The 12,850-nt window shown below is 49.6% G+C and overlaps 1 protein-coding gene across 5 annotated transcripts in view; it reads right to left on the bottom strand.

The window, feature by feature from the left end:
• Positions 1 to 11,214, bottom strand: part of MFHAS1 (multifunctional ROCO family signaling regulator 1) — a 136,936-nt gene extending 125,722 nt beyond the window's left edge. For all 5 annotated transcript variants that reach the window (XR_014292397.1, XM_082608827.1, XM_082608829.1 and 2 more), the window contains exon 1: positions 8,123 to 11,214. Coding sequence is in view for 4 of the 5 variants with exons in the window: in XM_082608827.1 (XP_082464953.1) it covers positions 8,123 to 11,120 (2,998 nt within the window). In the remaining variant the exon portion in view is untranslated. The remainder of the gene's footprint in view (positions 1 to 8,122) is intronic.
• Between the last annotated feature and the right edge of the window lie 1,636 nt (positions 11,215 to 12,850).

The raw sequence follows: 12,850 nt of genomic DNA, 5'->3' as shown, positions 1-12,850 counted from the left end.
AAAACCAGACAAAGATACTACAAAAAAAGAAAATTACAGACCAATATCACTGATGAATATAGATGCAAAAATCCTCAACAAAATACTAGCAAACAGAATCCAACAACACGTTAAAAGGATCATACACCATGATCAAGTGGGATTTATCCCAGGGATGCAAGGATTCTTCAATATATGCAAGTCAATCAATGTGATACACCATATTAACAAATTGAAGAATAAAAACCATGTGATCATCTCAATAGATGCAGAAAAAGCTTTTGACAAAATTCAACACCCATTTATGATAAAGACTCTCCAGAAAGTGGGCATAGAGGGAACCTACCTCAACATAATAAAGGCCATATATGACAAACCCACAGCAAACATCATTCTCAATGGTAAAAAACTGAATGCATTTCCTCTAAGATCAGGAACAAGACAAGGATGTCCACTCTCACCACTATTATTCAACATAGTTTTGGAAGTCCTAGCCATGGCAATCAGAGAAGAAAAAGAAATAAAAGGAATACAAATTGGAAAAGAAGTAAAACCGTCACTGTCTGCAGATGACATGATACTATACATAGAGAATCCTAAAGATGCCAGCAGACAACTATTAGAGCTAATCAGTGAATTTGGTAAAGTAGCAGGATACAAAATTAATGCACAGAAATCTCTTTCATTCCTATACACTAATGATGAAAAATGTGAAAGAGAAATTAAGGAAAGACTCCCATTTACCATTGCACCAAAAAGAATAAAATACCAAGAATAAACCTACCTAGGGAGACAAAAGACCTGTATGCAGAAAACTATAAGACACTGCTGAAAGAAATTAAAGATGATACAAACAGATGGAGAGATATACCATGTTCTTGGATTGGAAGAATCAATATTGTGAAAATGACTATACTACCCAAAGCAATCTACAGATAAATTACCAATGGCACTTTTTTACAGAACTAGAGCAAAAAATCTTAAAATTTGTATGGAGACACAAAAGACCCCAAATAGCCAAAGCAGCCTTGAGGGAAAAGAACGGAGCTGGAGGAATCAGACTCCCTGACTTCCGACTATACTACAAAGCTAGAGTAATCAAGACAATATGGTACTGGCACAAAAACAGAAATATACATCAATGGAAGAGGATAGAAAGCCCAGAGATAAACCCATGCACCTATGGTCAACTAATCTATGACAAAGGAGGCAAGGATGTACAATGGAGAAAAGACAGTCTCTTCAATAAGTGGTGCTGGGAAAACTGGACAGCTACATGTAAAAGAATGAAATTAGAACACTCCCTAACACCACACACAAAAATAAACTCAAAATGAATTAGAGACCTAAATGTAAGACTGGACACTATAAAACTCTTAGAGGAAAACTTAGGAAGAACACTCTTTGACATATATCGCAGCAAGGTCTTTTTTGATCCACCTCCTAGAGTAATGGAAATAAAAACAAAAATAAACAAATGGGACCTAATGAAACTTAAAAGCTTTTGCAAAGCAAAGAAAACTACAAACAAGATGAAAAGAAAACCCTGAGAATGGGAGAAAATATTTGCAAATGCATCAACGGACAGAGGATTAATCTCCAAAATATATAAACAGCTCATGCAGCTCAATATTAAAAAAAAAAAAAAACCCAATCCAAAAATGGGCAGAAGACCTAAATAGACATTTCTCCAAAGAAGACATACAGATGGCCAAGAAGTACATGAAAAGCTGCTCAACATCACTAATTATTAGAGAAATGCAAATCAAAACTACAATGAGGTATCACCTCACACTAGTTAGAATGGGCATCATCAGAAAATCTACAAACAACAAATGCTGGAGAGGGTGTGGAGAAAAGGGAATCCTCTTGCACTGTTGGTAAGGAATGTAAACTGATACAGCCACTGTGGAGAACACTATAGAGGTTTCTTAAAAAACTAAAACTAGAATTACCATATGACCCAGCAATCCCACTACTGGGCATATACCCCAAGAAAACCGTAATTGAAAAAGACACACACACCCCAATGTGCATTGTAGCACTATTTACAATAGCCAGGTCATGGAAGCAACCTAGATGCCCATTGACAGATGAATGGATAAAGAAGATGTGGTACATATATACAATGTAATATTACTCAGCCATAAAAAGGAACGAAATTGGGTCATGTGTTGAGATGTGGATGGATCTAGAGACTGTCATACAGAGTGAAGTAAGTCAGAAAAAACAAATATCGTATATTAACGCATATATGTGGAACCTAGAAAAATGGTACAGATGAACCAGTTTGCAGGCCAGAAATAGAGACAAAGATGTAGAGAACAAACGTATGGATACCAAGGGGGGAAGTGGCCAGTGGCGGGGGGTTGGGGGTAGGCGGGGATGGTGTGATGAATTGGGAGATTGGGATTGACATGTATACACTAATATGTATAAAATGGATAACGAGGGCTTCCCTGGTGGCACAGTGGTTGAGAGTCCGCCTGCCGATGCAGGGGACATGGGCTCGTGTCCCGGTCCAGGAGGATCCCACATGCCGCGGAGCGGCTGGGCCCGTGAGCCATGGCCGCTGAGCCTGCGCGTCCGGAGCCTGTGCTCCGCAACGGGAGAGGCCACAACAGTGAGAGGCCCGCGTACCGCAGAAAAAAAAAAAAAAAAAAAAAATGGATAACGAATAAGAACCTGCTCTATAAAAAAAATAAAATTCCAAAATTCCAAAAAAAATAAAAGAAAAAGAAAAAAGAAAGAAAGAAAGAGCTATGAGACAGGAGGGAGGGGAGTGCCCACTGCCTCAAGGAGAGCGACTGTGATGTCAGGTGGTGGAAGCTTTCTGTAGCCAACTTCCACGCTTCACTCACCTTTATCCTGATAAGCTGCCCCTCGCCCGCCCTTCCCCCATCTCTGTAAGAGTCAGGAGGATGTACACAGAGGGCAGGGATTGATGTGGCAGAAAAATCCCATGGGAAAATTATACACGCTTCTCTTAAAGTGCACACTTAGAGATAAAAAACATCACAAGCAACCTAAAAAAAAACCACTCTGCCAAGGAATCAATTAAGAAACACTAGAATTTCTTGAGTTCTTAAAAAATAACCAATCCGCTTTGAGTCCCTTCCACCTGCTCAGCCCTGTGCCAGGCACCGTCCAGGGCGCGGTGTGGCATCACATGAGACATTAGAACTCAGAGAAGTGAGGGTACAACTGCAGAGCAAACTGCCACACCTTTCACGGAGAGCGTCTTGGTGGTTCAAGAAAGACATGTCATCGTACGTATGCTGTGGCTGTCTGAGATGTCTGTCAATCACTCTGGGTTCTACAGGCCCTGCAGACTCGAGGCACTAAATGGGGATCCGAGGGTCAGCTTCACGAGTGCCGGAGCAGGTTTGGGGAAGGCAGGCCAAAATGAGGCCTCCACAGCCCTCCCCACTGAAGTGAAGGTAGCCAGCCCCAGAGGACAGTAAACCTGACAGCAACCTGACACCTGGTTTTACAATCAGAGCAGCTGAACCAGGGGAACAGAGACCTGGCTGGGCCTGCCCCAAGCAGAGCCTGAAACACAAACAACTCTCCTCTCCAGCCCCGGGCCCAGGAGGGCCTCGGCTGCAGCGGACAAGAGAGGGCAAGAGATGAGACCAGCACTACTGGTCCCCTGCATTTAAAAAAAAAAAAAATGCTCCTTGATGGATGGATGGTCAGATCCTTGATCAAAAGACTCTCATGGAGAGAAGCAAGTTGGTGGGTGAAGGGAGAAATCAACCAGAAATGTTCACTCCCATATCAGCCATCCCCACCACGGCCCCCCTCTGGTACATGGGGCAGAAGCCCCTCACTTCCTCCAGACACGGGGGGTAACTGCTTTCCCCGACACAGTCTCTCCCCTAATGCTCAAAACAACCCTGTGAAGTACACCCTATACATGTTCTAGGTGCTCAGATGAAGAAAATGAGTAAGAACTAAACTAGGTGAGGTTTCCTGGAGAATAAGACGAGCAGGTGGCAGAGGACGACACAAAATGTCTGTTAACAAATTAAAAAATACTTTCTCTAGGAAATTCTAAACTTGTGCAGGGATGGACTTGAGAGTTTATTCTAGAGTTTAAAGAAGAGGCACCTAATATTCAAAATAATTTGAACACTCCAAAGGCCTTTCAAGTCTTTGAATTCTGTTATGCAGGGAGTTTCTTTCGTCCACTGCATGATGAAGGTTTTGATGTTTCTATGAAACAAAGCCCAAGAGAGTTCAAAGAGGACTCTCCACAAAAACAGAAGCCGAGCGGCATCCGTATTAATAAAGCCAAACCAAAAAGATATTTAATAACCTTTGCAAAATTAAAAACAATGACTAATTCAATCTGAGCAACTAGGTCATGCTCAAATTCCAGGAACTCTAAAACTGAGATAGAACAAGGCAAGAATTTTGCTTTGCTTCAGTGGTCAAAGTGAAGGGCCCATTCAAGGGCAAGGCCAGTAATACAGTCACGATGAGAACACCAGAGGGCCAAGTGTGGGGGAGGGAAGCTGGGACACAGGACGAAGCGAGATGACTACAAGAGTACCACCTGGGAATCTGACAGAGTATGTGACTATCAAAGAAAACGAAAAAGAGATTTCTCACAAAGACCAATCATCCAGCAGACAGTTGAGAGGCTCTTACAGAAGCTGCAAAGCCTCAGGCATGTTTCTTGCTTGGAGGAAGCAAGTGAACAAGCTAATCAAAGAGATATTATGACCTACACAAACAGCCACAGAACAAGGCAAAATTCAGTGAGGGCTTCAGAGAGGTACAGAGTGTGTAAGAAATTAAACAAGGACAAGAGGCACTTGACTAGGGAGAAGCGGCAGGGTGCTGAGCAACTGAGTGAACGAAAGGGATCAAATATATAAAAGATCATCTTCCAATTCGCTGCCTACTGCTCTGGGGCGCTTTCTAATTATTCTTAAGAGTGACCTTGAATAATGTGAAGAGTAGGATATTTCATGAAAAATCACACGCGGCCCAAGTTCAACTCACCAAGATGCACTCTTCCAATTTAAAAACACACAGCATCCTTTCAAATACTGAAATGGATAGCAAAGCACTAGAATCTCGCTGTGGACCTCCGTCCCTACCTCCACATCTTACATCCGTAGGCCACACGTTATCCAACCTCAGGAGCAGTCAGCTCTCCTGGTTTAGATGTCACGTTGGTGGAAAAGAACGCGAGCATAGATAAATATCCCGCAAGAAGAAACTTACTCAAGGCCAAGAACATTCCATGGAGTTCCCTCGTTAAGGAGGAGGAAGCCTGGCTGTCAGGTGCCGGCAGTAAAGTCGTTGCAGAAAGTAGGCAAAGACTCACACCTGACATGTAGGCTGCGTCATGGGCCTTCTTTGAGTTTCCAAAAGCCTCTCTTATCACTCAACCCGTTTATCTCAAATGAAACAAACAGGTGACCTCTCTGACACGGTGCTTAGATCTTTCTTACAAGAACTTTTCAAAACAAGTGGCCTGGTGACTAAGGATTTTCCAAAACGTTGCATTTCTTCTGTAAATCAAAATAAGAAAAGAGAAATCTAGCGTTATACTTCCCTAGGCCAACTACCTCGGTGCAGCTCAGGCCAGAAAATTCAATGTCCCATCCACAGGGACAGGGCCAAAATGGGCTTTTTGCACACACACACACAAACTTTTTAAGATAATAATGCAACTTTGTTTCTTCCGTATAAAATCAAACGAGACACTTTGATTAATTTCCTATTTAATCTTAACGTCTTGAAGCTGAAACAAATTTAACAGCCAGTGTTTTTTCACCATTGTATATAAAATTGCTAGTTTACAAGAGGAGACACTTTAATAAAATGTAAAACTAAGTAACCAACTTTTTTCATGTCTCTAAAAAGCAAAATGACTTCTTAAAGAAACAAAAGGCTACCAAGAGATTCAAAGGTTTCTGCTGAGTTACAATATATTTTAACAATCCAGGGACTCCTCCAGCGTATTTTCAAATGTATGCCCTCACTAACTGAACACCCAACGTTATATGTTTGTTCCTACATCACCTTCTAGCTTTTCATTATCTTAGCTCTTCTCAAATCTTTCAGAATTGTGACAAATACTAACAAATGATGGCTATCACAGAAAATTATGAAAGAGGAAAATGTGGTTTTTTTCTTTGTCTTCTTAATGTAATAAATGTACTATAATCATCTTTTCCCACTACTCTGTACCCTCTGCTGCTTTTGGAAGAAATCAATCCTGAACGAAGCAAAAAAGATAATTTCTTTCTCTGACCATAAACAAGACAGAAACCTACAGTCCATATTATAAAAACAGCTGATGAGTTATTCCTACTCACTACGTAAGATAATTTGACAATTTTCAATCATTTAATTGCTTTTTACGCTGAAAAAGCCACCTCTTCCCTAGAGCCTGGATTTCAAACCAGGTGAACCTCCTTGAAAGACAAAAAGGCAAAACAATAACAAGAGAATGGGGTTGTCTCTGCATCTGGAGACAGCTTGTTCGTGGAATTTATGACTGGTAAAAAATAAAGAGCTTAGAAAAAAAAATTCAGCCTCATTGTTTACTCTTCAAAGTTCTTCGAATTCCTCTGCACAGATCCTTACTTGTTCAATAACCTATGTGTTCCCTTTGTTGTTAATAACACCAGTTTTACTAATGCTCCATCTTTGTGTTAAGAACTGGCTTTAAGCAGCTTCTTCAATAATCTGCTCTGTGAATGTGTAATTCTCAACCCCTTTCTTCAATTTAGTGGCACAATAGAGAAGAATTTTGCTTTCATGAATAAAGACAATGGCAAATATAAAACAAACTGAAAGGGCTACCAAGTCTGGAACTGTGACGAGACACCAGATAATCATACAGAATGGACGGCTTAATTGACTGGTAACTGGATATGGTGGCTTTTTTCAGCTGATGAATTAAACTCAGCCTAGATCTAGGGCAACGGGGACATGTTACCTTCGGAAATATTGGTGTCCAGTTCCTTCCCGGTACTATTACGAGCAGCATTCAGACTAGGACAAAGATGACAGTGGCGTACAGTCTTCCATTTCATCCCCCCCCTCAATGTACCCAGAGGTGGGGGACCGAGGGGAGAAACTGGCAGTGATGCTATTATTGGGTTTGTCCTTAGGACACTTGGAATGTTAACTAAGCCTGCTTCACAAAAATCAGAGCTGTTTAGAGAAGTGTTCCAAAGGGTGAAGAAATGGACCCGTTCCCAAATAGACACTTAGGATACCAATTAGCCAGCCCTGAAAAAATCCTACCAGTCCTGGAATTCTCCCACTCACCTGAAACAGTTTAAAAAAAAAAAAAAGTCTGCTGGAAAACACTCCCCAAAAGAGGAAAAAAAACAACGAAAACCCAAAAACTCGTGTCAGTTTCTTGTCCCTTCCATCTCTTACAAAGCACCTCCATAAAGCTCCACTCTCTAACAACCAAAAACCGGGCCTTAAGATGTCGGTAAAGCACAAAATTACCAAGAAATACCCAAAAAACTCCCCTTAGAGATTTCAGTAATCTCTCTTTCATGCCCTAGAGTGCAGTGGGTAAAACAGTGATCCCAGGATTGAGTCATGCCTTACAGACGGACATTTTTGTCTTTACTAATCTATCATTCACCCCGATTACGAAACGTTCTTCTCTGGAATTTCTTAAGAAAAAGGAGCAATAATTTCTGCATTATGGTCACACTCTGAACTTAAACAAAATATGAGACTAGACATCTCAACTCAGAGCACCCCTTCGACATGTGTCTAATAAGCATTATAGCCCAGGACTCGGCATCAGACACCACTCACCTTCTGTTCAACCATCTGAAATTTCCTTCCAGGAAAGGTGGGCGGAATTGGGAAGAGGGAAAAGGAGATCCGAAATGTTTGGACTGGAACCCACTTTAGAAGTTTGAGTCTTTCTATTAGAAGAGTACGATACATGATACTGGTGACTGTATTCATATTGCTCACACACTTACTGCCTTTTGCTTGTCCCCAAATCCCCCTCTATTTACCTTGAAAAGCTTTCCTGGGGAGCCAGCGAGGTGAAGCAAACAGTCTGCCAAAGGAGAAACAAATATCTTCCCCAAATGCATCTTAAAACATACCACAAGAGAGACACATCCCTCTCCCCTCTTACCTGGGAAAGCGTGTGGATTGGGTGACCCTCTCTTAAGGCACTTAGAACAGAGAATGTGCACGGTGTAGTGCAGTCCAGGCCATTCCTGAAGTAGGACATTCAGTTCCTCTACTAAGGGGGTTATGGCTTGCCATGCCGTCCATATGTTCGGTAAGGATGCGTGGCTGGCAATGGACAGGGTGTCCGGCTGCAGGACCCCCTTGGCAGGTCTGTAACTCACCACCACAGGGACTTTCCCTCTGTATGCAAAGATCTGAAGTTTGCCATCCGACCTGTGCACCACATGGCTGTTGATCTGGACGCTGTAGCGTGCAAACAAGCTGGGTGGAAAGGTGAAGGGAAAACTATATTCAATCTGCAACTGCTCAGCCACAAAGGACTGCCCGGCCAGGTTGGTCCCGTTAATCCAGGCCTCCGCGTGGGGCACCTCGTTCTGCACATAGCACGGGAACTTGTACCAGGCCGTGGACCCATTCAGAGGCTTGCCCTTGGCTTTGTTGAGGCAGTAACAGAGTCCCATCTTCTCCAGCAGCTCCAGCAGAAGCTGCAGGTCCTGCTGAGCCTGGATGTGAGGCTTCAGCAGCAGCCGGATGACGTGGGCCGGCAGGAGCCCATGCAGCAGAAAACCCTCCACGTAATGATGGAGCTGGGTGGCCCGGAGCGCATCCTGGCTTGGAGCAGGCGGCGCCATCAGCGGGGAGCTTTCACCCCGGCTCTCAGCCTCGCCCTCGCCGCTGGTCCCCAGGAGCAGCTTATGCAGCAGCAAGGAAGGATCCCTCTGGAAGAAGACATTGAGGATGTCGATGAGGCGGGAGAGGTTGTGGAAGACGTGCTCCTTGAGGGCCGGGCTGTCCTCAAAGTAGAGCAGCTTGCCGCTCTCGTGCAGGTAGGAGAGGGCGCTCTGCAGCCGGTCCTCGGTCAGGCCGGCCTGCAGGCCCAGGCGAGCCGAGTCCCACCAGCTGAGCCAGAGCCGCTGCGCCTGAGGGGGCTGGAAGTGCAGCTCCTCCAGCACCTGCCAGGACCGAGGCAGTACTCTGTGGAGGTTGGGGAAGATTTCCCGGTGCTCGGCCACTGAGAGCAGTTTGTCCCGCAGGCGCTGTAACTGGCGTGGGTCCCTGCAGCTCACGGGCAGCACGGGCGAGAGGATCTGCAGCCGGTGGTTGAGCAGGTACTGAAAGTGCGCCTTGCGCCGCCGAAGGTTCTTGTCGGACACCCCGTAGTAGGCTGCGTGGGGGCTGGCGGAGCGGAGCTCAAAGTCCCGGGCCAGCGCCTCATCCACCACCTGGGCCAGCCGGCTCAGCCCCTCGGCGTCGTGCTTCTCCTGCAGGGCGATCTGGCGGTGGATGTCCAGGCACTTCTCCTCCAGCTCCTGCTCCCCGCAGAGGTCGGCGTGCGTGCCCACAACGCACACCACGGCGTGAGGCACCCGCGCCCCTACCCGATGCAGGAAGGAGCCCACGGTGGTGGGAAAGCGGAGCGGCTCATAGGTGGCCAAGTTCACCACCAGCACATAAAGGGCCCCCGGGGAGAGGAAGAAGGGCTGGATCACCTCATAACTGTCATCCCCGGCTAAGTCATACACGATGAACCGCAGGCCCCGGGAGGCATCCGCTGTCCAGCTGGTCACCTCGATGCCCTTGCTCACGGGAGGAGGTGAAGGCGGGTGGCTCTTCTCCTTGTCCCCTCCTCCTTGGTTCCCCTCCACTCTGTCCTCGGTGAGGCAGCGACGGAGCAGGGTCTTTCCTGCAGCTTTATGGCCCATCAGGAGCAGCTTGAGGCGGGGCTGGACCGCCGGCTGGGAATGAGCCAGCTCCTTCTGGTAAGCTGCGATGTAGGGGATCCCCTTCATACAGACCTCGTAGGGGGGCTGGATCAGCGGGTTGTCCCTGATCTTCCACAGGCCCACCCGGGAGAGCCGGCCAAAGTTGTCTGGCAGCACAGCGATCTGGTTCCCCTGCAGGACCAGCTCCTCCAGGCCCGTGAGCTCCACGATGGAGTCAGGCAGGTAGCGGAGCCGGTTATTATCCAGCCACAGGGTGAGAAGACGGCCCAGGCCCGAGATCAGGGACGGCACGGAAGTGAGCTGGTTGCGACTAAGGTAGAGCTCCTCCAGACCAGCCAGGGGCAGCAGCGCGGCAGGGAACTCCTCCAAGAGGTTGGAAGAGAGGTTGAGCATCTTGAGTCGCTGCAGGCGGCTGAACTGGGCGGGTAGAGCCTGCAGCCCGTTGTTGTCCAGCATGAGGCTCTCCAGGCTGGCCAGCTCGCAGAAGCCGCTGGGCAGGGTGCCAAGCTCGGTCCCGCTCAGCCAGAGGATCTTGAGGGCACGCAGGGCACTGATATCCTCAGGTAGGCCCCGCAGCCGGTTGCTGGACACGTCGAGCTCCTCCAGGGCCGCCAGCTGCAGCAGCTGCCACGGAAAAGCCGTGAGCTGGTTGTGGTCCACGTCGAGGGTGCGCAGGCGGGAGAGGCAGGAGAGGGAGTCGGGCAGGTGCGCCAGGCGGTTAAAGCTGACGTCCAGCTCCTCCAGGTGGACCAGCGCGCCCAGCTGGGAGGGCAGGGCGGGCAGCTGGTTGTGGCTGAGGTTGAGCTTCCTCAGCTCGCGCAGGGCGCTCACCACCTCGGCGCTTAGGACGCTCAGCCGGTTGTGGCTCACGTCCAGCTCGGTGAGATGATGGCCCAGCTCGGCCACCGCCGGGGGCAGCCGGGCGAAGCGGTTCCGGCGCAGGACCAGGACGCGGAGGCTGCCCAGCGCCGAGCCCAGCCCGTCGGGCACCTCCTCCAGGCCGTTGTTGCCCAGGTTTAGCACCTCAATGTCCCCGATGTTGGCCGGCAGCACGAGCTGGGGCGCGTCGGGAGAGTCGAGCTGGTCGGTCCCCGGGCAGCCCCCGGCCGCGCTGAGGCTGAGCTGGCGCAGGTTGCTCCGCAGCTTCCTGGCGCGCAGGGCGGCGTCCCGCCACAGCCTCACCGTCTTCAGGTTCCCGCTGTCCGTCCCAGCCATGGCGGGGCCGGGCCGACACCCTCGCGCGGGAGCCCGCAGCTACATACCGCGCTGCGCCCCGGCGGGCGCCAGTCTCCGGGGCCCTCTCGCTCCCTCTCCTCCCTTCCTACCAGCCCTCGGCGACCGGCGGCGGCGGGTCCTAGCGCAGCCAGCGGCCGGGCGCCCGCAGCTGGGGGGCGGCGGCGACGCGAGCAGCTCCGGGGGTCGCCGGGCGCACGGCGCGGGGGGAGGCGGCGGCCGGCGGGGAGCGCAGCTCGCATTCTCCGGGCTCCCGGGCCAGGGGCGCGCCGGGGCAGCAGGGCCGCCGCCCGCCCGCCGCGCCGCGGAGGATGCCTGCCGCTCCTCCTCCCACTCCGCCCGCCTTCGGCGCCTCGGGGCCAACTCTGGCCCCGCTACCCTTGCCGCCGCGGCCCCGCGGCCCGCAGCGTCGTCGCCTCCGCCAGCTCCACGAGGACGGCGGCGCCCGGCTCCGCGGCGGGCATCCTGTGGGCGCAGGGCCGGGCCGCCTCCTGCTCTCCGCTTCCCCAGGCTCCGGCGGGAGCACGAGCGCCGCGTCCCCGGCACTGGGAGGGTGCAATCGGGAAGCAGCAGCGCCGCCCGGCGGAGCGGCCCCCACGTGACCGCCGGAGGCGCCGCGTGTTCCCGGCACCGCCCCGGGGGCGGGGGCCACTGACCCGCGCCGGGTGCGGGCTAAGGGCGTCTCGCCCGGTGCAGGCCGGCGGCGTGGACTTCGCTGGGCGGGAGGCGCGCCGGGGGCCCGTCCCGGGTGCAGAGCGCTTGGGTTCGCCTGCGTCTGGCTCTTTGTTGGCCCTGCGCCTCTAAGCATATCTTTCTCTTCCTCCCTCTCGTTTCGGATCCCTGGCCTCCCTTACTGATTGCTCATCCCCCTTCCTCTCACCCTACATCCACACCCTAGTGGAACTGGCAGCATGCAGGGCCCTGGGTTTCTTTGTAGGAGCTTAAAAGGAGAGTGTGACTAAACAAAAGGAGAAAAGCAGGCAACCGTTCATGCACTTAGTAAATATTTATTGAGGCCCTATTTTGTGCCAGACCGACAGAGACGGAAGGCTCTGAGCAGGCTCCTCACCGGCCTGATTGGGGGTGGGGGTGGGGCCACGCACCGTTTTATCTGGAGTATCCCATTCATCCTCCCAACAGCCCCGGAAAACAAATACCATAGCCCCAACTCTACGGTACTTGTTATGCTGTAGGTTTAAGAAAATGGCAGCTATTTCAAGCAAAAGTCGCAGCCCAATGCTCAACTTGAAGGTTTATTTTTTTATTTGTTTGTTTACTATTTGAGGAAGTTTCTTTGAGATCACATCTATACTAAGTAAATAATTTCTTCAGAATTTACTCAAACCTTGAAATCTATCAGGCCTCCGAATATCACCTCCATCATTGCCTCCAGCTTGGTTAATAATGAAGCAAATTGTTTTGAGACACACAGCCGAATTTAATTGGTTAAATGCACCAGTTAACAGTCGTGGCTCTCCCCTACACATGCTGCTGCTTCATTTGGGGACCCAAATTCGGTGCAGTAGTAATCGTTTGTCTCTTCAAAGAGAGTGACTGAGCACCTCAAGCTGGAAATATGCCCCAGTGACGGTTATCCAGCCTGGGATGGTACATCCTGTAACTGGAGGACGCTCCCGGGGCCAGGTGAATCCCAGATATTCCAAGTTGTTAACAGGGTACAGGTGAGCTGTGTTCACCCTGCAGGGCTTCCT

Source organism: Mesoplodon mirus (assembly GCF_964341445.2).
Source record: "Mesoplodon mirus genome assembly, chromosome: 20".
Lineage (NCBI taxonomy): Eukaryota > Metazoa > Chordata > Mammalia > Artiodactyla > Ziphiidae > Mesoplodon > Mesoplodon mirus.
The sequence above is the reverse complement of the archived record's forward strand: the minus strand, read 5'-3'. Positions and strand labels throughout refer to the sequence as shown.